This window comes from Parasteatoda tepidariorum, chromosome 3, assembly GCF_982258835.1.
Source record: "Parasteatoda tepidariorum strain Cologne lab strain chromosome 3, Ptep-v5.0, whole genome shotgun sequence".
Lineage (NCBI taxonomy): Eukaryota > Metazoa > Arthropoda > Arachnida > Araneae > Theridiidae > Parasteatoda > Parasteatoda tepidariorum.
The window spans coordinates 23,435,893-23,460,912 of NC_141757.1; the positions used below are offsets into that span (position 1 = coordinate 23,435,893).

The window sequence follows — 25,020 nt, forward strand, 5'->3', positions numbered from 1 at the left end:
TCTGTAGAAACCCGACTTCTGGTAAATTTTAGATTTTATCAGTAAAACCTAGGATTTACCATATTGGCTTGATAACACTTAGATTTTACCACAAGGGCTTCCAAGGAGGCCAAAATTGAATCATATTAAAGTATTCTTCGGATTTTTACCAGGCCACTCAGATAAAAACTAGGTTTTACTAGTGAAAACTAGGATTTACTAGACTTTTTAAGGTAAAAACTGTACAAATTCGATGTCTGGTGAATTATAGTTTTTACCAGTAAAACATATGATTAACCTATGTGTCTTGGCAGCTCCTATCTCTAGCAGCCAACGCTTTGTTAAATGTAGAAATGGAATCATATTAAAGCATACTTCTGACTTTTTCTAAGCCAATTTGGTTCGTTTTACCTACAAAACCTAGGATTTACAAGACTGGGTTTGTACACTGTTTGACTTCATGTCTGACAAGGATTATAAAAATATACTTTAAGGGTGATCATAGTGCAGAACTCTGTATATATGTTGGGTTTGAAGACAATTACCCGATAATTTAAAAATAAAAAAAAGCAATTGATATAAATTTTTTTTAAACTCATAATCAATTTTCGTTTGAATCAGTGTTCGTGAGAGGTAGGTGCTGTTTTTTTACAAATTTTAATTAATTATCTTCTTGTTGAAGTATTTTGATCTACAAATTCCTCTCCTTGCGCCTCATAAACCATTAGAGTTGGAACTCTGGTTAGTGACAAAGTCAATAACACAACAAGATAATATTTTCCACTATGCGACTTAACCTTTTGACAGTGATGAATAACTGTTGAAAACATTTAAAACTCTAACACGTCTCCCATAATACTAGAATGTTAAAGCTTTTATTTATTATTTATTTTTTTCTCTTTATCAAATGTGTTAAGATATTGGATGACGGAGATTAATTGATGTTTACACCAAGTACAAAACTTGCCTTCGTCCAAGATAACTTGATAATCAATTCAGTATCCAAGAGGCATTAATATTATTTAAAGCTTCCTTCGCTCATTGTTTGTAAGTTCTTTAAAGTGAACATGCTTTTTATGATAAATGCTTGTGGCAATTCACAATTTGTTTTGTTAAGGGTGATATCGAAGTTCTTTTTGTCAAGAAAAATTTAAAAAAAAGCCAGTCATTTCTTAATTCCTGAAGTTATTCAACAGAGGTCGCAAATATAAGCAAGGAAAATAACGAAAGCGCTACCGAATCACTACTGAGGAAAGTTGTATGTATGAGGCATCAAACTAGTTTGATTGTTTGAAAATAGAGGTGTTTCTATTTAATTTACACAATTTATAAGGAGTTAAACAGGAAAAAGTTTGCAAAAGCATTTACCATTAAAATTTATGAATTGAATTGTTTGCATTTTGACATTTTTAATGGCCAAAAAATAAGGATAGAACAATTACTGTCGGTCCAGAAATTAAATATAAAACATCTGTGATTAATTAAAATAACAAAAACGATGATTAGGATAAAAAATTAAAGAGCTGTTTTTAACTTTTGCTGTTAGCTAAAAAAAAAGAGTGAGAGGAAATAATAATGAACTAACGTTTCCTGTCTTTCGTTACTTAAACAGTAAAAAATAAGGATTAAAAATAAAATTAAAATTGCATGTATGAATATATATTCAATTAATTATAGCACCAATGTAGTTCTCGCTTTACGTGAACTAAGACAGTTGTTCCCAATAATTTTCGGCTATGGAATCCTGAATGATCAAACTTATTTTTCTCAACGGAATTCCCATTTTTTAAATAGAATATATAAAGATAATCGTGGACGTTTTATTTTAATAAATACTATTTTGTTTTGAGACTAATTAGAAATGATTTTTTTAAAATAATTTTATCTTTAAAAATTCTTAAATCAGATTTTATGTTTGACTTTAAATTCATTGTCTTGGAAGTTTGAGTCAGCATAGTAATTATCAGTCTTTAATGTTCAACCTGAAAACAATTGAAGAAGTCGAATTATTTTGTTTTCTTTCTTTTTCTATCGAAAATTTAAAAACTGCTCTAAACAGTGAAAATGGTTATTAGGGAGACATATTTCTTTATTTGTGAATTAAGTTGCTTTTATTTTGTTTAAATAGCCCAAGGGGGAAAACTTGTTTAATTATTTGTAAATGCATGTAATTTCCATAAGTCATTCCATATATTGCTATTAGAAAAATTATGTATAAATTTTTTTTTTCATTGACATTTATTTTGAAATAATGTTATAAAGGCAACCAAAATATCAAAGAAATAATGGATTATTGATTGGATTTAAATATAATTATCAGTTCCAAAATCTTTACTTAGATTTAAAAAAAAAAAGTCCATAACTATCGGAACCCTAATAACACTCCCGCGGAACCCTTGGGTTCTACAGAACACCATTTAGCAACCGCTGAACTAAAATATAAGAAAAATCTCTTTACATTCTTTTCTTAGTAAAACTATTTACATAGTTATTTTAATATCATTGATTTTTTAAAATTAATTCAAAATATGAACCAGCTTTTGGAACAAACTAAAGAATAATGTTTTATCTTTCATTATTTTAGTTATAATTAATGAATATTTTATATATATCTTATTATTACTTTTTATTTATTTTGATTGAATAAGGCAGCAGAAACAATAAATAAAATCAATTATTAATCAGTTCTCAAATGTTTACGTTTTTAAAAAAAATTTTTACTGTTTTTAAATTTTATTTCTTTCTAGAATTTATGTCGCTACATAGCAGGTGTAGTTCAGTATCAAGTTGCATTGTATGTCTTTTTCCTTTTTTTCCTAGTGGTGTTAATTTTGCGATTGATCTAATCCGTTTAGACAGACTTATAAAAAAATCGTCTGCGCCGAATTAATAATTCTTTCAACAATAATACGGTGTCTATTTTAAGAATGAATTTCTTGGAATCGCTGTAAACGCGACTGCATGAATGATATCACCACCAGATGCAAATGAATATGAAGAAACTGATTTCAGAATATGATATCTTTACAATTTTAATCGTTCGCTTCCCCCCTCCCACCCATTGCTAGGGTAACAAACACATTAACGAACATGTCTTGTGATTGTAACTGATATAGACATTATATTAAGTCCAATTTATTCACTTGTATGAATTTTTGCTCAAGGGCGACTGTGAAGTAATCAGAATTCATTAAGTGAATGAAAAAGAAATCGTTAATGAATGAGGATTTTTAAGGTCTAATTTCGAGACCTGAAAGAACTTAAGTTGGTTAAACATGCTAATTTAGGATCCTCATCCTTATAATTTTAAGAATTGAGTAATTTGAGCTAAACTTAATGTATTATAAAATAAATAAACGTAGAACTTATTCTGCTATTATTATATGAAACGGAATAAAAGACAAGTGAATGGTTTCCTGAAAGAGTAACTCATATAATTAGCAACTAATTAGACTGGCCAAAAACTAGCAAAAACGGTAACCAGTGATGTTATTTGCTGGTTATGCAACAGCATTATGGCTATGTAAAATATGTTGCGCCGAAATAATTATTTCACTTTCATTATTAAAACACTGATGAATACGTGTATTTTCAAAACATATAATGAATAATTAAGCTTACTAATAATTCCGAATATAGTTGTGTCGAACATAAAGGAGTATTACCTGGCACTGGATACCCAATAAAATTTTGCTGAGATTGCCCGGAATTAAAATTCCGTTAAGTAAAATATGCCGTGCCTAAACACTTATTTCAACTTATTGGGGTCGTTCAGAAAGTACGTACATCCCGAAGGGGGGGAGGGGATTTGCTATTTTGTAAGGTGGGGTGGGGGAGGTATTATACAAAGTACGTACATTATAAGCATACACCAAATTTTAATTTGACTTTTTCCTACACACTCCTTAAATAAATATTAAATTTTTTTTAAACATAATTATTTTAATTTTTATGAAAAAGGGGGATAGACTAATAAAATGTACGTACGATAAGGGAGGAGGAGTAAGACCTTTTGTACGGTAATGTACGAAGGGGGGGGGGTTTAAAATTTCTCCATTTTTGTGTACGTACTTTTTGAACAGCCCCGTTATTAAAAAACTGATGGAATACATGGATTTTTAAATATACATATATAATTTTAAGGTTACTAATAGTTATAATTCTAAGTTAATATAGTTGAGTAGAATGAATGTTACCCGCACATGGGTACCAAGTAAAATTTTGTTTAGGTTTCCCGGAATTAAAATTCTCCCAATTAAAATATGTCGTGCCTAAACACTTATTTCAACTTGATTATTAAAAGACTGATGGAATACACAGATTTCTAAATATACGTATATGAATAATTTTAAGGTAACTAATAGTTATAATTCTGAATTAATATAGTTGAGTTGAATGAATGTTACCCTCACATGGGTACCCGGTAAAATATTGTTTAGGTTTCCCGGAATTAAAATTCTGTCAAGTAAAATATGTCGTGCCTAAACACTTATTTCAACTTGATTATTAAAAGACTGATGGAATACACAGATTTCAAAATATACGTATATGAATAATTTTAAGGTAACTAATAGTTATAATTCTGAATTAATATAGTTGAGTTGAATGAATGTTACCCTCACATGGGTACCCGGTAAAATATTGTTTAGGTTTCCCGGAATTAAAATTCTGCCAAGTAAAATATGTCGTGCCTAAACACTTATTTCAACTTGATTATTAAAAAACTGATGGATGTCAAAAAATATATGAATACGTTAAAGGTTACAAATTGCTATAATAATAAATATAAGATCTATCGAACATAAATGAGTATTATCCGCACTGGGTACCCAGTAAAAGTGGTCGGGTACTCGGTACATGTCTACTTCTATTAAACTAGAAATTTCCGTTCACTTCTCTGAATGGAAGCTTCTTATTTTAGTTCATTTTTTTTCTGTTTCTTATTATTAAAAAATTCTTTTTTTCTAGGAGAGAAACCTTATCGCTGCACTTGGGAAACATGCGACTGGCGATTTGCTAGGTCAGATGAATTAACTCGCCATTACAGAAAGCACACAGGATCAAAACCTTTCAAATGTAAAGTATGTGATCGTTCATTCGCCCGATCAGATCATCTTGCTTTGCATATGAAGCGCCACCTGCCGAAAAACAAATGAAATGCATCTGAAACAACGGAACCCTTTCATCGCTTGATAAATATGCTCGTCATTTAATTGTAACTTGAGAGCGTTTTTGTGAAAAAGAAAACAAACGGGTGTGGTCTGAATGGAATTTTAAAAAAAGAAATCTCGAGACTTATGTTGAAGCTCACAGCTTTTTTTTTTTTTTTTTCCTTTCACGTGGAATTGAATTTCAATGACTTGGAAGATAGTTCAAACAAAAAGAAAGAAGAAAGAAAAAAAAACATTGTTTTTTGTCTGGTTGTCGTTAAGCTACGTTTTCTAAATATTTTCTGCGTAATATACCAGCAATGAAGATGGAATAAATTGTATTTTTTTAAGTGTACATATTTTTTGTAATATTTTTTTTGACCTTTTCTTTATTGTAATTTTTAATTGGGCAAGATTGTTTTTTTCTCTCTGTATGCTGTTCAAATATTCCATTTGTAAACAAACAACATGTGTGCATTAAGTTTTTGAGAAAGATTTCCGTATCGTGATCTATGCCAAAATAATCGCCGAGTCTTGGTAACTCGCCCCCAGAAGGGGACTAACTCGAAGGGTAAAACTTGTAGCCACCCACCTAGCAATTTTTTTTTTTTTTTTTAAATTGTAAGTTTAAAATCTATTAGGCGATTGTAGATGACGTAACAGATCATGATACGGAATTATCTCCACTTTTACGACTAAATATTTTCACTAATTGGATATTATATGTGAAGCTATAATAACTTTAAGTACATCGATATTACAAAAACATAAGTACATCGTTTGATATGGGAGTATTTTAGTACTTCCAAGTAGAATTCATGCTTTGTGCGAAGTTACTACAGAGCAAGCTGAGAACAATTTAACACGTGATAACTACTCGTGGATAAACAATTAAACATATGAGATACTACCTGAAAGTTCTAGATCTATATTGACAATCAATGTTAAAAATATTATAATTATGTACTATCTTAGATGGCTAATCGGTATTTTTAGTTTTCATAACTATTCTGCGAATTAACTAGCAGTTTTTTAATGTACAAAAATTGAGTTCATTTATATATTTTAATTCATTTAATAAAATTGAACTTTGGTATTTTTTTAGCTGTCAAATAATTTGGTTAATCTGTTTTAAATAATTTTAAAAAGCATTATTATTACATTTTGGTAAGAATGTTATAGCTAATACTATTGCGTTAAAGACAGTTAAAAGCTATTTTTTACCTATGCGTTTAAAACAGGTGTTATTTTCTAGTAACGGAAGTAATTTACTTTTAATAAGTTTGAATCTTTTCGGAGCTTAAATATTTTTTTTTAATGTATTATTATTATTTTTTACTGTTAGGCGAAAAAACACTTTCAAAGCATTGATATAATGTCTTATTTTGCATTTGAAAATTTCTAGGGAAAACTACTGAACTGTTTTATGATTACTAACACTTTTAATATTTTCACAGAAAATTAGCTCCATGGAACTTTGTCGGTACATGATGTATAAAAAAGTTTAGTACTTTTTTGAACAGCAAAATGTTATGCCTTTTTACTTAAAAAAGGATACTGTGCCATATGTTAATACTTAAATACTGGTAAAAGCTCTTTTTATTTTAAAGAGAAAAAAAAATCTTTTACTACCGTGAATTCACAAGTGCCAATCTTTTTACCAGAAATCTTTTGTATAGTGCCAATCATATTTCCTGTGCTATATTTTACTGGTTATTCTCTTATGATTGGGATGGATTTACTAAGCATAATGAAAAAGTCTGATAATATTTGTAGACTATTGAATATTATTATTATTTTTCAACTTTATATTTTACTGTTTTTTTTTATCCAATATATTTTATTTTATAATGCTTAAAATCTACAATATTGACAGACTATTAATGCAAGTGATATATTATATAAGTCTCTATTAAATATTAAATTTATCCTAAATTCTAATTTATTCGCCTGTATATCAATGCTTATTTAACAACTTAGACTTATTTTTTAACACCTTAAAAAATGTGATTCATTCTTTGGATTTGATGCAGGGTCAACTATGTAAACAGTAATAGGCTAAATAGCGTTATCAATTTATTATTGTATAACTGTTTTTATTTGTACGGGGTGTTCCATAACTACCGCCTTTGATATATATATTAAGAACTATTTAAATTAAGCACACAAAAAATTATACTTTACAGGTTGCAAATTAATGTCAAAGTAACAAGGAAACGATTTTATTTTATTTTATAACCGGCGTTGGACAACCGGCCTAATTCTGAGTGACGACTTTCAATATTAAACTCCATGGCATTATAATTTTGAACGCAACCCGGAAGACAAGGGAACTCCTGGATCAAGCATCGGGAAATAGCAGCTTTCGTGGAGGACTTTTCGATAAAACTGACTTTCTTCAGAAGTGATTCGTCGGTCATTTTATTTATTTTTCCGTTTCGACACCAAAATATTGATTTGTGATCCCTAATGTGTAATTCTATACACTTTTTTGACCAGAGTTCTAAAAATACATATTAAAGGAGGTGATTGCGTTACACCCTGTACGTATTGTTCTTATTGATTTCAAAAAAAAGAAGAAAAAAAAGATTTTAATCATTTTGTTTTTTCTGCATATTTAGTATTTTTATTATTCATATGTTTGGTGCTACATATATTTTGTAATAATTTCTCGAAGAGTATCTATTTTTATAAAAATAACTTTGTCTTTCTACACTGTCAAATAAACTAGAACAAACATGGCTATGCCATTGTATAAAGGAACCTGTGTGATATGGATTGCGTTATTCTTTACTGTGAGTTTGTTTGTATTTTTTAAAAGTTTTTAAACAAAGCACAATAAATACATAATTGAGAATGTTGTATAGTTTCTTTGTAATTGTACAATACATGTGTATCCGTATTACCTGGTATCCCAAAAATAATAAACTATTTGAGAAAAGAGGGAAAAAAAGAAAGTAAGAAATTGGAGGTTTGTTACGTTCTGCTTTGGAAGCAATTTATTATTCTGATCGAATTTCAGAGATAGTAATAAAATTCATCAACAGACGGCATTGCTGTCTGTTGATAGATTTTGAAAATATTGTTTTCGAAATTTCTTAGTAGCGCCACCTGTTGACAGACTCAGTAATACATTCATTTATAAGCTACCTTGATTTCATTCCATAAGAAAAAATTTAGGTGATCCAAACATATAAAAAAGTATATTTATAAACACATATTTACAACGATTAACTCACTTCCCTACTAAAAAGAATCTTCAGAATTTCTAAATATCTCAAGGTAACTAATTATTTAATACTACTTAAAAATACTTAAGACAACCTCATAAAATGAATCTAAATAAATACTTAACGTTTAACTAATTTTTTAAAGCTACTTAAGTTATTACTAAATACAGCTTGACAAAATTTATAATAGATACCCGAGTTTATGGTGTCGCATAAGAAAATACGTATGTATGCTAAAACTTTATGAAAGAACTAAGTTATAAATTTTTCAACTATATCAATTTTCATATTGTCGTAATTTATATAAATGCATATTAATTAATGCAAGTGCTGAACGCAACTCAATAAAATCTCGGAGGTCATAGATAATGACTAGAGTATTTGTTATCCTGGATTAAAATTTTATTCTAACGTCATCAGAGGCATATATTTTATTTTAATGTCATTTCTTTGTCAAAAGACTTATTCCAAGAATTTGCATTCAAAAATACAGTACGTTGAAAAATTATCAAAAGAAATAATTTTTTAAACAACTGTAAATGTTAAACTACCACTTTTTTTATTTAAAAAATAGTTTCTATATTAACTAAATCTTTCAACGAATATCAGCGCCATTTACTAATAGAATATTATAAGATGTCGACGGAAGTTGACAAATGTGATGACTAATATATTCCTCTGTTAATAAATTTCTTATGATAGATAATCAAATCGCTCATTAATATTACTCTATCCTTTATACTAGGATTCCCACGTGCATGGCTGAAAGCCCTTATATAGCGAGACGGAAAAGTGCAAAAACTGGTACGAAAGACATTTCATTTTAGCATTTTTTTTTGGAAAAATAAAATATCTAACTATCAAGATTTCTTTTATAGTTTTAGTCTATATATAAAACTGCTTAATTTCCAAGGATAAAGTAAATATTGTTGAATAGTTTTAAAAAGAATAAGTTAACTCCTCCCAAAAACTAGTTATAACTGAAATGGTATTACTACCAGCCTTTCCTCTTTTCCGTCTCGCTTTCACCCCTGCCCACGTGCGACCAAAAATGCAAAAAGTAATGACTAATAAAATTCGAAAATTTAATTGAAGATATTAATATTAGCTATTTTTTATTGTATATTCCTTTTAGTTTATTGGAATTTTAACGAATGTCCGCATAACACCATATCAATCAGGGTAAAAAGATAAAACTGGTAACCAAAGTAGTTCTTTAGCAGTTTATTTGTGGGCAGGGTTATAATTGTTCGATTTATTTAATTTATCATTACTTTTGTTCAAAATAAAATTATTTCTTTCACTTTGAACTAACATTGATTATATATATATGATTAAACTAACAATAATTAAAGTAAAAGCAAAGTAAGTGTGTCAAATTAGCAACGCCTAAATTTAAGCTACCGTTTTTTATTTATTTACATTGCGATTTTGTACGAATGCTTTTACGAATCACCCGTCCCCCAGGGGTTAATAAATAAATGCCTGATATTTTCAGTCTCCGCTAGAGGGCGTATTCAAGCGTTGCGAACGCGAATCTAAATAAATACTTAACATTTAACTAATTACTTAAATACTACTTAAATTATCACTTAAGACAACCTATCTAAATAAATACTTAGCGTTTAACTAATTATTTAAGACTACTTAAATTTTAACTTAAGACAAATTAATAAAACGAATCTAAATAAATACTTAACGTTAAACTAATTATTTAACACTACTTAAATTATTACAAAAGACAGCTTAATAATAGATACCAGAGTTTATAGTGTCGTATAAGAATAATACGTATATATGTTATAAATTTATGAAAGAACTAAGTCATAAATTATTCAACTACAGTGCACTCCCGATTATCCGGGTTAATCACCGGGACAGGTCACACGGACAATCGAAAAACACGGATAATGAAAAAACTTCTTTTTATTGAAGAAAAAATCCATATCAATACAAAAAATATAAAAATTACTTTCATTTGCATCCCGTATAACATCAAACTAAGAATTTTCCTTTTAAAAAAATTTGTAATACGCCGCATATTGACACATATTTTACGAACCGTAGTTAAGTTACCGTAATCAAATACTCCTATATAATCTAATAAAGTTTCAACAGATTGTAGAGCAGCAGAAATTGTATTTCCCTCATTTATTACATCTTCTGCATCTGTTACTATCATCACTATTTGATTCAACAACATAAGGATGTCCTCATCTGTCAAATACTGGAAGCCAGGCTCACACGCATCACTTTGAAACCTATCTTTTAATTTTTCTTCATCAAGAATTTCGAAACTTTAGATTTCTTTTGCTTGTTCGAGAATACTGTTATTATATTCTTCTTGAATATCTGAAGAAGGTTATTCATCAAGCGGTATAATCTTTTTCCATGATCGTGATAACATAGACGATTTTACCTTTGATTGTGCTGCTGATATTCCATATACTGCAATCCAATAACGAATATTGCTTTCCAAAGATTTGGTAGTGCTATAACTTCATGAATCAAATTTTTTAAATTTTGAAGCTTTTTCTTTTTAAATTTTTTGTACGACTCCGGAATGAGCACGGATAATCCACAAACCGGATAATCCCCGCACGGATAATCGAGAGTGTACTGTATATCAATTTTCACATTGCCGTAATCTATATAATTTACATATTAATAAATGCGCATGATGAATGCAACTGACTAAAATCCCGGAAGTCACACGTTTCCCAACTATGGACTAGACTAGAGTATTTGTTATCCTGAATTAAAATTCTATTTTAATGTGATCAGAGACATATCAGAGAATTTCTTGGCTAAAACGCTATCTAATTCCAAAAATTTGCATTAAAAAATTCCGTACTTACAAAAAACATTAAAAAAGTTATTTTTTAGAAATATTTATAAACGTTAAACTACCACTTTTTTTTAATTTAAAATATTGCTTCTATAGTAACTAAATTTAGATGATCTAGTTCTAGACCTAGAGCAAGGGTCCCCAACCCTATGCCCGCGGGCACCATGGAGCCCGCTGCTTGTGCCCAACGATAAAATATTTCAGTTTTCCATTTCCCCATAAAATGCTATGCAACAAAAGTTCGCTAGCTCAGTAAAGGTAAAGTACTTGATAGATTTCTACATTTAATTGAAGAAATAAAAAATTATCTTGCAGCCGAAAATCAAGTATTTTTAGATCTAAGAGACCCTCTTTGACTAACAGATTTGTCTTTCATAACGGAAAAATTAAATAAATAAAACTTGGAGCTGCAGGGAATGGACAAACATATAGCAAGAATGATAGGGCTATAAATTCGTTTAGAGCTAAGCTAGTTTTGTGGATATCACATTTGAAAATGAAGTCTCTTGTGCATTTTCCATACATGATCAATTTGAAAAGCACTTTCAACAATTCAATATCATCGAGATATTTGATCACATATTTTGTAAATCCTTTTACCAATCAAATAAACGTAACCGTAATAGCAACATACATTTCAGAATTTCTTCAAGTATGGCGAGAAGAAGTGGAGATAGAAATTTTGGATCTTCAGAATGACATTATCAGATGAGAAATTCTGGAATATAGTTGTCAGAAATAAATTTCATTCTTAAAAAGAGCAGCATATAAAATGAAGTAGTTTTTTGGTTCCACATACTTGTGCGAATCATTGCTTTACATCATAAAATCAAAATATAGATCCCGACTAACAGATGAACACCTTGACGATTGCTTGCGAGCAGGAATTTCACCATATTCTCCCAATTATAAAGCGCTGGCCAGTGAAATGCAATGGCAAAGATCACATTGACTGTATTTTATATATTTTATAAATAATTTTTATAATTCGTATGGTTTGAAAAAGCAATTTAGTAATCATTTATTTTACACAAGAATATTAATACTAATTATATTCCTAAGTTAAATTCATTTTCAAAATTAAATTTTTTGTGCATTATATGTAGTGTTTATTATTACCTATGTCTATCAACTATAAATTTATCTTAAAAAATAAATGGTGCCCGCCATTCGACCGATATTCTGGTATTTGCTCTTAGGTACAAAAAAGTTGGGGACCGCTGATCTAGAGGCAGAAGATACATGAAATGCAATCTTAATTAAAAACTGTCGACGGAAGTTGACAATGTGTTCCTCTCATAATAAATTTCTTAAGTTAGAAAATCACTCATAAGTACTACTCTATCTATTTTTCTAGAGTTCTTACAATTATTTCTAAATATACATTACAATTATTTATAAAAAATAACTGAATTAAACTACCACTTTCTTTATTTAAAATATTGCTTCTATATTAACTAAACCTCTAAGTAATTCGGGAGGGAGGAGTCCGATATTCTGGCATTAGCGAATACTCTGGTTTTTGAAATTATCGACGGAAGTTGCCAAAGTGATATTAAATGTGATCCTTTCTTAATACTTTTCCTTAAGATTGAAAGTCTCGCATAAGTATTACTCTATCCTTTATACTAGAGTTCCCCACGTGTGACCAAAAATGTAAAAAGTAGTTAATTGAAGATATTATTGTATATTTCTTATAGTTTACTGAAATTTTATCGGATGATATTTTTTATTTTAAAAATTATCAATTTGAACTATTAGTCATAGTGGTAGTTATGATTAAATAATTAAAAGTATGATAAATAAATAAAAGTTAATTGAGTTTCTATCACTTTCTACATTTTTCGTCGCCTGTCGCTTCCCTGATTATTTACATGTAAACAAAATTTCTTGTGTATTCACTTTTCTAATTATATATATATATATAGCACGATAAAAAGAACGTTTCTAACCTCTATTTGCGCTTCTGTTTTCTTATTTTGAAATCTGGTAGGCATATTAAGAAAATATTTTAAATCATTCTTGAAAAATTTCGGTAGGTATAAGTTTATTTGAAATCGTTACTCGCTTTATTAATACCGTTTTGTTAAGTATTTTTCTTGCATGTTATTTTCTGTTTTTTGCTGGATATGTTTCGCATATTTTTTACTCAATGTGTTCTATTTTCGTTTAAATTTTTTTTTAATACTCTTCACATTATTGTTTTGATACATTTTGCTTTGGCAATATTAGCACGTTGAATGCCATGGGGGTCAAGGTGAAGCCAAAGTTATTAAAAGCACATAATTCGGGTAAATTTTTAATTTTTTTAAATATTATTAGCGTTACTAAAATGGTTTGTAGAAATTAATGCAATATAGAACAAAATTCAAAAAATAGTTTTATTTATGTACACAGAGATGCCGACTTGCTCTGGACAGTGAATAAATATTTTCGAGTGGTAGTTTATTAATTGTGTTTCTTGATGTAATAAATTCAATTTAGTAGATTTTTATCCACCACTATTTCTAAATAATTCGTAGGTTTATATAATTCACCACTTTTCTCAGATATGTCATGCTAAACCTTTAGAAAAAAGTAGCAAAATTTGTCTAATATTTGCAAATTTAGTTTGCAGTTATTTATCGTTTGGCCAGACCGGTAAAATTAGCGTGGCGTTCAACGTGTTAAGATTTTATTAAGAATATAGTCTGTGTGCGAAACCAAGTAACTGAAGATATCCAACTAATTTGTTTTCTTTAGATTTTTCTAGAGAATTTATCTTTTAGATACTAAATTGTTTTTCTAAAATTTTTCTTCAGAATAGAAGATTAAATTTTAAAAATTTTCTTGCCGACATCAATCTGAACTTTAATTTAACTTTATAATTATGTTAGATAAAGATAAGGAAGTTTATTTTTATTCTTTTAAAAATTCATATTTAATGAAGATTTATTTATTCAAAATCTATTGCCCGAAATAATTTTTAAATCAATAATAGGTTTAATGTAATTCCATATAAATATGCATTAACAATGAATAAAATGCTTAAACTGATATATTTAAGTATTTATTGTTAGTTTTTGCTTAACCTGGACAGGAAAAAAAATCTCGAATAAATAAAAAAGGGGGAGAAAGTGTCCCATTGAAATAAAGCCACTTCTGATTTTAGCCAAAATATCCTCCTCTTACATGATTTTAAGTATTGATGCATATCATTTACCAATCCCACAATAGCATCAATAATTATATGTAATTCCAATGATGGCAGTCTTCATTTCGCCAACCGAATGAAATTGCTTGTTTTTTGTTTTAACTAAGGATAGGCCTTCACGGTTTCTTGGGGGTTAGTGGTCATGAAAAAGGACAGGCCATTCATGGTATGCTCCCTATAGCATACCTGCCAACTTTTAGGCATTTGGCGTAAAATTTTATTTCTATAATTAAAGTGGTAGCAAAATGTATACTTTCTATAGATTTCTTGCACTTATAAACTTAATTTCTAATTTTTTTGACCACCACTATTTTTAAAAGAATTAAGCATATATATTAATATCTAACATGACTTTAAAAAAGCAATTTACTTCCTGCTTACCTCAATGCTCTACCAAAACAGTGTTAAAATTCCAGGCGATTGGGAAAGGGGTCGCTTCGCGACCCAGCTGCCCAATAAAATGAAATCACTAGGACTTTTTCAAATACAACGCCATTATTCCAGGTGCCACGGGCACAATCACCGATGAAAGTGTGAAGTGTCCGCTTCGCGGACAGGTACACTGAAATTGAATTCAGTTCAAGCTCAAGCTTTTTCAAAATACAGTGCATGTTTCTGACTGAAATTGTAATTTAAATTCGATTTTACTACTACTTGGGAAAATCATCCTCGAAAGAATTAAAAGTTGGCAGGTATGCTGTAGGTAGGTATAGGTACTTTATTTCCTTCGCGCTAGAGCTGCACTGGATGATCCGAAGACATGCCATTGCAATTTTGATCCTCTGCAGAGGGGATGGCTCCTCTGCTTTGGTAGCCCGATGACCTACACGCGAAGTTGAGCACCTTACGGTAGAACATTTTAACGAGGGCCAATACCGCGCACATCCTCGGTCCCTACGCAGGTTGATCGAAGTGGTCACCCACCAGCTTACTGACCGCAGCCTTTAATGCTTGACTTCGGTGTTCTACTGAGAATCGTGTCTTTATGATCAGTCCACTGCAAAAAAACAACTGTAAAGATTTTGCAACAAAAATGTAGGAATTCTGTTGCTTGAAAATCAGACAAGGATCAACAATTCTGTCTTCAAATGCCAGTAAATGAGTTTCTAGCATTTCTTTGGTATTCATTAGCCTCGGGGTAAAGCTATACATTAAGCTAACCATCAACCGAAGCCTTCTCACGGCATTCATAAACCGCCACATTTGCTGTTCGGTAAGCTTGACCTAACCTCTCCTCCAGGCTGTATAGGGGCTCCCGATTATAATTTAAAAAAAAAAAAAAATCGGGAAATCTATTTATTGCCATTTACCGAGAGAATTGGTGGCCCAAATTGGATTTTTCAGACGGACAATGCCTCCAGTGACGATGCAAAATCTTCACATAGTTGGTTTTTGGATAAGAGGGTGACCTTACCCCCAAGAAAATGTGGGAAGGTGATCCTCAGTAAGACTGTATATGCTAAAATGTAGCAGTTACAACTTGTAGCAGAATTAAATGCTACCATTTATACCAGTGTCCTACAGGGTTTTGTAAATGGCACACAACATCATATATTTCAAGTCATATATAAGCTTATCGTATATATTAACTATAATTAGAAGTGGAATTATTTCGATGGGATACTTCTTTTACTTATTCGATTTTTTTTCTTCCTGTTCATGGAGCATTAACTACTCTTTGTAAATATGCTTTCAGATATAAACTATTTTAATAAAATGTTTGACTGTCTTAGCGTTCAGTTATAGAACAAGATCAAGGTGGCCTTTATTCAAGTGGGAAGCACTTTCACTTTCAAATTTTTAGAGAAAAAAATCTGATTTCATGAGTTTCTACGCAGCACGTATGTAGCCAAGTATTGTGTATACAAGCCAAGTATTGTGTATTTACTTATTTATTTGAAAACTCGATAAATTTATGCATAATTTAGAATAATGAGACCTAGATGTGAAACAATAACAAGGCGCCAAAGGAAAGAAAAATTAATCAATGTGTATGTATCAAAAGTTAAAGGGGAAAAAATAACATAAATTCGGTATACAACCCTGAGTTTTTTTTTCATGTTTATACATTTTATTGTTATTTTGAGTATTTATTTGTTCATCTTGAACTTAAGAGTTATATTTTATAGAAATTTGTATTTAAATAAAAATAAATTATATGCAAAAGATGCTAATATTTAAAAAATTATGGCTTATTATCAAAGTTTCCCAGAATGTCTTTTATTCTCTCAAATTTTTGTTAGTATTTTAAAAATTGGTGTTTAACTGTAGTTCACCCAGATTGTGGGTGTTGAATATAAACTCTATATATTTGTAACAGTAAAAACATATTTTTTATTATATCAAATTATAAAGTAAAAAATTAAGTACCGATGAAAATTTCACTACTGTAGTATTTGCTATTTTTGCGTTTTTGTATGTTTGTTTATTATTTAACTGCGTTTAACTGATCAAAGTAAATATTTTGAATTTTCGGTTTAGAAAAAAAGATATTTAAAATCTGCAGATGAAGTGTTTTTACATTATTTATTTAATATTTTTTCAAATAAATAAATGCAACTCTGAACCTTATTATTGTCTTGCTTATGATAACGAGCATCCTCTGAAAATTAGAGAAATTGGTAGTAAAATTTTAAATGAACATTCAAAAATCCGTCTCATTACTTTTCCGATTATTTAAAAAATATATTTTTGTTAGAGAATCGCTTCAAGTTCTCAGAGTATTAAATGAACAAAAGCAGTAAACTTTCAAATATCCGTGTGGGATTTTTACTACCAGTTTTTTAGCTTCTTCAGGGCGCTGGTCACCAAGGGTGAAAGCGAGACGGAAAAGAGGAAAGGCTGGTTGTAAAACCATTTCAGTTATAGCTAGTTTTGGGGTGGAGTTTACTTATTCTTTTTTTAAATTTTTCAACAATATCTACTTTATCTTGGAAAAGAAGCAGTTTTATATATATGCCAGAATTATAAAAGAAATCTTGACGGTTACAGATATTTCATTTTTTTCGAAAAAAATGCTGGAATGAAATGTTTTACGTACCAGGTTTTTCTCTTTTCCGTCTTGCTATATAAGGGCTTTCACCCATGCTGGTCACCTTAGCTATGACCACTAATGTCATTAAAAACTTAGTTAAAACTTGAGAAAATAAATTTGAAATATGCTTCAGAACAGCAGTTAAAACTTGAGAAAATAAATTTGAAGTATGCTTCAGAACAACAGTTAAAACTTGAGAAAATAAATTTGAAATATGCTTCAGAACAGCAGTTAAAACTTGAGAAAATAAATTTGAAGTATGCTTCAGAACAACAGTTAAAACTTGAGAAAATAAATTTGAAATATGCTTCAGAACAGCAGTTAAAACTTGAGAAAATAAATTTGAAATATGCTTCAGAACAGCAGTTAAGACTTGAGAAAATAAATTTGAAATATGCTTCAGAACAACAGTTAAAACTTGAGAAAATAAATTTGAAATATGCTTCAGAACAACAGTTAAAACTTGAGAAAATAAATTTGAAGTATGCTTTAGAACAATTGTTTTGCATAGCCGTGGCGGCTCAGGGACACAGGTTCACATTCCAGAGCTGGCTGGTCGATAAGAATTCTGCACCAGGATCGCACCGGCCACGGTGCTTACGAAAAAATATCTGTGAAATTATCCTCTAAGCGTAGTTTTTACGTATTGTAACAACACACAGCGCTTTTCGCCACAACTTCACTTAAATTTATTCTTTGTGTACGTGATTTTTAATGTTTCATAATTTAGAAGTTTATTCAATAAACCTTTTTCTTTTTTTTTTTGGAAATATTACGCGAATTCAGTTTAAAATTTGTCCTACAATCACCCTGAATTAAAAAAAAAAAAAAAAAAAAAAAAAAAAAAAAAAAAAAACAATTTGAAATAAATTGTCCGTCTGGACATTGCATTGCACAAGTCAAGACTCATAAATTCTCGTGCGGGCGACAATCAGGACTTTCAATTGATCGTCATAACATAAAGTTTTATATTTTGCACTTGGCCGTTGGCCCCATTTGTAAAATGTAAATTTTACCCGTCGTTATAATGGAGCTGCCACTATAACGAACGACCGATCTAGAAAAAGCACCCATAAGTATTCAATTAGATGCAAATATAGTAATGTAATAAATTTAAATAAATGTGTAGTAAATTGAGTAACGTGGCTCGAATCAAATTTTGCTTATAGAATTTATCTATGGAGCCAATTTCATTCTCCATTCATAACTGGATGTCCCTGTTAAGAAATTTTTATTGTTGAATAAAGTCGCAAATATAATATCCTGGTGTGAAAGCGTGCGTTCACCTGTAAAAAGCTGAAGCATCATAAGAGGTGAACATCGAAGAATAAAAGGGGCGAGACTCGGCTGATTGGCAGGGTCGAGACCTCATTAAATGGCCTGTCGAGATGATTCGGGAAGATGATCTCCTGATTTGGTGCTTCGCAGGATAGTCACGTGTCTACCCCTATCCCTCTTTTTCGATGATAGAAAAGGGTGAAATCGCTACGGAATGTTGAACGGGGGTCACAATTCTGGGTGCAAGGGCTTCTCCGAGCACGAAATCGGTTTTAAATGTCTCTCGCTCGACCTCTATGATTCTCAGAAGTGTTTATTGGCGATGGCAGTAGCTTGTTTTTGTTTGGTAATCAGTTCGATTTTTTATTCAAAAATAAAGAACTGAAACAAGAAGCGGCGAAGGTTGAAAAAAACAAAGAATAAGGTTCGTTTCCTTGATGAATATCGTGATTTTCTGTTGAAGTCTTGTAATCAGATATCGTGGTTTAGCTTTTCAATCAAAATATGGAAGATTGGCGTGCAAAACTGGATTGTTAACTCTTGAGAATAGATTAGATTCTTTTTTTTTTTAAAGTAGTGTTATTTTGCAAGTGAAAAAGACGTGTTTAATTTATCAAAATTCTACATTATTAAAATGTGAATTTCTGTTCTCCTTTTAAAAGTGACTGATGACTTTCACAGACACTTATTTAGAATCAATTGTAGTGGTAACTTGCAATTTATTTAGAGATCCATTACTTTCCTTAATTAATTTTCTTGACTTGATGAAATATAATTGAATAATGAATGTCTAAAATAGTGTTAATTGATAATAGATGTCTGAAATTATGTCTAATAGTTGACAATAGATGTCTGAAATGATGTCTAATAGTTGACAATGGATGTTTGAATTATGTTTAATGCTTTCACGTCTTTGTCCCTAGGGACACGTCAAAATAAACATTTCAAAATTTAATAATGTTTAAATTATTAATAAACTGTTATGATCCAAATAATTTCAAATTAAATATTTCAATAAAGAATAAAATATTGAATTATAAATTTTATAACAAGTGGGGTAAAAGAACTCTAGGGAATGAAAGAAACAAGACAATGGGCACTATCGAGTTAATATGTATTTTTTCATTTTCATTTGTAATTATGTGACAATATTTTTGCAAACTAAAACAAAATTAAGGTTAAAAATTATTAACCTCGTTAAATGAGACTGTGAAATAGTGTCTGATAAAAATTTTTACTCACAATTATAAAACTTGTTTATCCAAATATACTTCCATCCAAAAAATAACTTTTAGTTTATTTATTATTTTATTTAATGATGATCGAAAAAAATGTTGAATTGTAAGGTATACAGTTTTTGCAGCATTTTTAAGAATATAATTTTACAGTGCAAAATACAAAATTTGAGCGAAATCGGTTGAATTTGAATTCGAGAAATTGATTTTTAAAATGTCAGATATTTGAAGTTCAATTTCTCAGGAACTATTTGACCGATTTCGCTTAAATTTTGTATTTTGGCATGTAAAATTATATTCCCTAAAAATGGTGCAATGATTTGTATACCTTGCCATTCAGTATTTTTACGACCATTATTATATAAAATAATAAATATTTACAATTTTTTTTTGCACAAAATTATCTTTGAATAAACGAATTTTATAATTGAGTGAAAAATTTTTTCAATTAGCTTAAAAACTTCTCGAGATATGGGGAAATACCGAAAAAGTTAAATTAACGTTAAAGGCTTCAAACTTTGGATCTCCCTCCTGACCAAACTATGGGGACCATATTTCCCAGATTGCGACTACCCCTTATATTTTGGGGGTCAAATATCCGAATCCATTAAAAAAGGTATATTTATTCAGAGAAAGTACGTTTTTGTGTCTGTTTTCGTAACTTAAGATATCGTCTGTATTAATCAGCATTTTTGAGGTCCGCCCTCTCCAGCCATTAATATTGTGCTTGCTGCAGGTCCTGGGTTCAACCCTCGAACCGGCAAGGTTGACTCAGCCTTTCATACAGTCGATAAATGAGTACCAAGCATGCTTGGGAACTAAACACTGGGGGTTCCGCGTTCGGCTGACCACCTGACCGGTACATCTGCCCCTGCACTCCAGAGCCCAAGGTCAAGAAAACAGAGATGGGCACAGTAGGCCTTGGCTCTCTATGGGCTGTTGCGCCAATGAGTTTTTTAGAGTTTTAGAACGTGAAGATCTGAGGACGGCCCGTTATATTTCTTTCCTCTTCTTTTTTTTTTCTTTCTTTTTTTGCGCACTGTACTTCGTTGAGTTTGGCTACCTACAATTGCTAACCTTCATCGATCTAAAACTATAGAAACGAGATAACATGTTTTGGATACTAGTGAATTAGAATTGAATCATTGTAGTGGTAGCTACGCTACAATATTTAGATCTAAATGCTAAACTAAACGCAACGTCAATGCTCGTTTCAGGTTTCGTAGTATATTTTTTTTAAATTATGTATTTTTCAACAGGAGCAGAGTCCTTGAAAAAAGAAAAATTCTAAGTGGAGGGAGGAGCAACTTCAAACACCCTTTGTCATCAGTTACTCAAATTGAATAACAGTGATTGAATTTCAGAAATTTTCATTAGTTATTTCAGTTCTTCGAACATTTTTCCCTCTGCCGGACTTTTGGTGAAGTATATGTTGTCGCTGTTAGCAATTTAGAAATTTTACATGGTCTTTCTGGGACTGGGTTCGCTCCCAGAAAAAAGTAGTTTTTTTGCTTTATAAAACAACTACAATAGGTAGGTGGTGAGGAGAAGAGCTTCAATAAAAGAGCTGTCAGCTGCAATAAAACAGGTTTCAAGAAATTCAGAGAAATTTCTCGTTAAATCCGAGTTATGCTCTTAATAACAGGATTTTACGCAGGCATTTAACCCAGCATCTATATATAAATATATATATATTCCTTACACGGCGACAAAAAAAAGCCTCATTACAACTCCCCGAATGGCAACGCTAGAAAATCGACCAATGATTGCCGCTGAAAATGTCACATGCCAAATCTAGCTGAGGTGGCTCAACATAAAGCGCTTTTAAAAACGGAAACTGAAATAATCAGAGAGCATTCTCACCAAAAGTGATCTCTTCCGAAATTCACCCTATCAGCTGCGGCAATTTCATACTATTAAGCTAGGCAGAAGTGAGTAGTCATTGTCGATAGATCTCTATTTTAGTATTTTGTCGACAGCGCTTTTTTTCCCGAATTCATATATTACGAATTTATTTGACGATTTTTGATTTATATCACGAATTATATTATATCACATTTCTAATAGGATTAACGAATTATATGTCATTTATTTGAATTCAAATTTATTTTAATGACTTAGTATTTACTAAAAAGGTGTAATTTTTTTTTTTTAGAAAAGAAGTTTTTATATGGATTTGAATGATTGTTAATTCTTAGAATTTTGTGCATTTGCAATGTACCTAAGTTAGTAGCGAGCGAAGCAAACCAAATATGATTGCGCAGCAATTTTCGGGGGTTGGTGAGCAGGGGGCGCAGCCCACTAGTTTAATTAAAATTTACTCGCTAAACCCGACAACTTCTTTAAATCAGAGCTCCTTATAACCAAGTTCAACTGTATTCTCTTTCCAAAAAAAAGAATTTCTGTTAGTGGATCTTTTTAATTGAGTTATACTTCACCCCCGCACAATGACGAGGCTGGGTGTTACTTACCAAGAAGGGTCAAGACATTTCGTCATGAAAACGATTTGACCTTTGATCCCTGAAGATAATTAATGAACCGACGTGGATCAGAGTGATTAATTAATACGTTATACCGTAACTGACCAGTAAATAAGCTTCATACCTCGTTTATCACTTTGCAAAGCATGATACCAAAAAAAAAAATGCTTTTAAAGAAACTTCCTACAACTTGCCGACTGATTGGGGTTAAAATAACTAATTGGAAAATTTGTAGGATTAAATGTATTGGAAAAATATGGTGGTTGAATTTTAATTTAATTTAAAGAAAAACATTTTTGATATCTTTATGTTTCTTGCTAGATCTAATTAACCTTCAGAGTGAAAGAGTACACCAACCAGTAAGTGAACACACCCCAGTGAATGAACAGTTAATGAATATTTTTAAAAATAAAATTTTATTAGTTTTTCTCTGGATATATTGGGAACAGTAGCTTTACTACCTTACAATAGGAACCCATCTAACAGTGTACTGGTCATCTAGGCACATGGTTCACTCTTGAAGAAAAGGCAATTTTTTTATTTATTTATTGTATCTGCAAAGCACTTAGTTTCCCTGACAAAATTGTACGGGTTAAGTGATTTTCTGTTTTAGATACAATTGATTATTTTCAATAAGTAGATTTATTTTCTCCGTGTGAAAAATTGAAATTAAATATGGTTGGTGAAAATGTATTTTTATTTATTTAATTATTAATTTTTTTATATACACATTATGGCATAGGAAAATTCTGATTTTAGGGGGTGTTTATTAATTGGTTTAGCAAGTCATTAAAAACACAATGAATGAACTCATGTTCATTCACTGGTATGTTTCTGTATTTTTGAAAATAAAGAATATTAATTTCCATTTGAAGGTATTTTCGCCTCCGGAAAACCCTAGGCGAAAATACCTTTCCTCATATTATGTATCAAAGTTCTAAGAAGTATACAAAAAAAACCTATGTTATTCGTTTAATATAGTAAAAACTTTGTTTGCTTCAAAAATTGTAAAGGTGGAAAAAGTAGACATGTTTTAAGCGCTCAAAAATAGGCGCCCATTTTCAAAACTCACCAGACGGAAATGAGAAAATCAAAATAGACTCACAATCACGTCTGGTGAATCTCGATAATGGGTGCCTACTTTAGGGCTTGAAACATGTTTACTCTTTACACCTTTACAATTTTTGAAGGAAAAAAAGTTTTTACAATATTAATCAAATAGTTTTTTTTCTCTTTAAGTTATCAATAATAAGTTTTCATAAATGCGAAATTTTTCTTACTTTTTTGGGTGAGAATGGATTCATAAAGCCTGTTGCAAGCAATCTCACTTATGACCTGAAATGTTGGAAATGGAAGAGTTGGAGGTTAGTTCATTCAGCAACAGGCCTTGTTAACGTAGAGTCTTAGAAATTGTGAGATCAAAGCAACTTAGTCTGAATTCCATCTAATATTCCATAAGCAACACATGTCAACAAAATTATGAGGGATAACTATAAGATAGACATAGGGGACTATTACAAGTATTGGTATCTTCCGGCGAAAATTTTTTAGAAGATTAAATAGCTGTGAACCCAAAATTGGGTTTCTTTATACGTATAGATTACGCGAAAAATGGTGTGTGCAATGTTATGACAGATACTGGGAGAAAGAATTCATTTACTGTATATCATCTAGATAAAATGTAGACAAAACTTCTTTTTTTTAAAGAAAAATTGCATTCATAATATAGCCCAATGCAGAAAAAAATTCTAAAAATGAAAAAATAAAAATTTCTCCTGAAGATGTTCGAAAGTAGTTTCAAGAACTTCAAAGGTATTTTATGGATGAAAATTTAAAAAAAAAAAAAGAAAAAGAAAAAGAAAAAAATGCAATATGGCTTCCGAAAAGAAAGACTACAACTAGAAAAATTTTTTTAAAAAAAATCGAAATTCCTTAACTTATGTCCGTGTTGTCTTCCTGTTATTTTAGAATATACTTAGTACTGAAATAACAAAATGTAAGAAAGAGAATAAATTTTTTTTTCTATTTATTTGACTATACTTTTACAATTCATGACCTAATGTAAAATTTTTCAGAATAATTAGATACTATTATATGCTTTGGATTATAAGAAAAAAAAAAGCATGCTTTCTGTCTTGCTCGATTCTAGATTTAAAAAAAAAAAAAAAAAAAAAAAAAAAACGGTTTGACAAGTCAATGAAATGACATAATGTAATCAGAATAGCAAGTGTCCATTGACTGATGGGGAAGTCACTGGAAGTTGGATCGGCTGTTCAACGACGGTAATAAAATAAAATAATATGAAATAAAATCCATTTAAAAGAAAATATAGCGTTTATTTGGGAAAACATCTTTTAGGGATGCCAACTTGTAAAGCTTTCAACTTTCTACGCTTTTTGGAAAAAAGATTTCTAGTTTATGTTTTAATGTATGATTATTTGTTTTTGTAAATTTGTTTTAAAGTTATTTTCCACACCATTGCATGCAAATGATTTAAAAGTTCATATATACAGTCACTTTGTTCCCGCTCTCTTTTAAAATGTTGGCAAAATGCAGAAAAATACAATACAAGCAGTTCGAAGTTGCAGATGGA

General features: G+C 30.3%; 1 protein-coding gene across 1 annotated transcript in view; it reads left to right on the forward strand.

The window, feature by feature from the left end:
* LOC107438277 (Krueppel-like factor 3) overlaps nucleotides 1-7,692 on the forward strand; it is a 41,754-nt gene extending 34,062 nt beyond the window's left edge. The window contains exon 4 of the mRNA XM_071177280.2: nucleotides 4,948-7,692. Within this exon, the coding sequence (XP_071033381.2) occupies nucleotides 4,948-5,135 (188 nt within the window). The 3' untranslated portion in view covers nucleotides 5,136-7,692. The remainder of the gene's footprint in view (nucleotides 1-4,947) is intronic.
* Nucleotides 7,693-25,020: the final 17,328 nt, after the last annotated feature.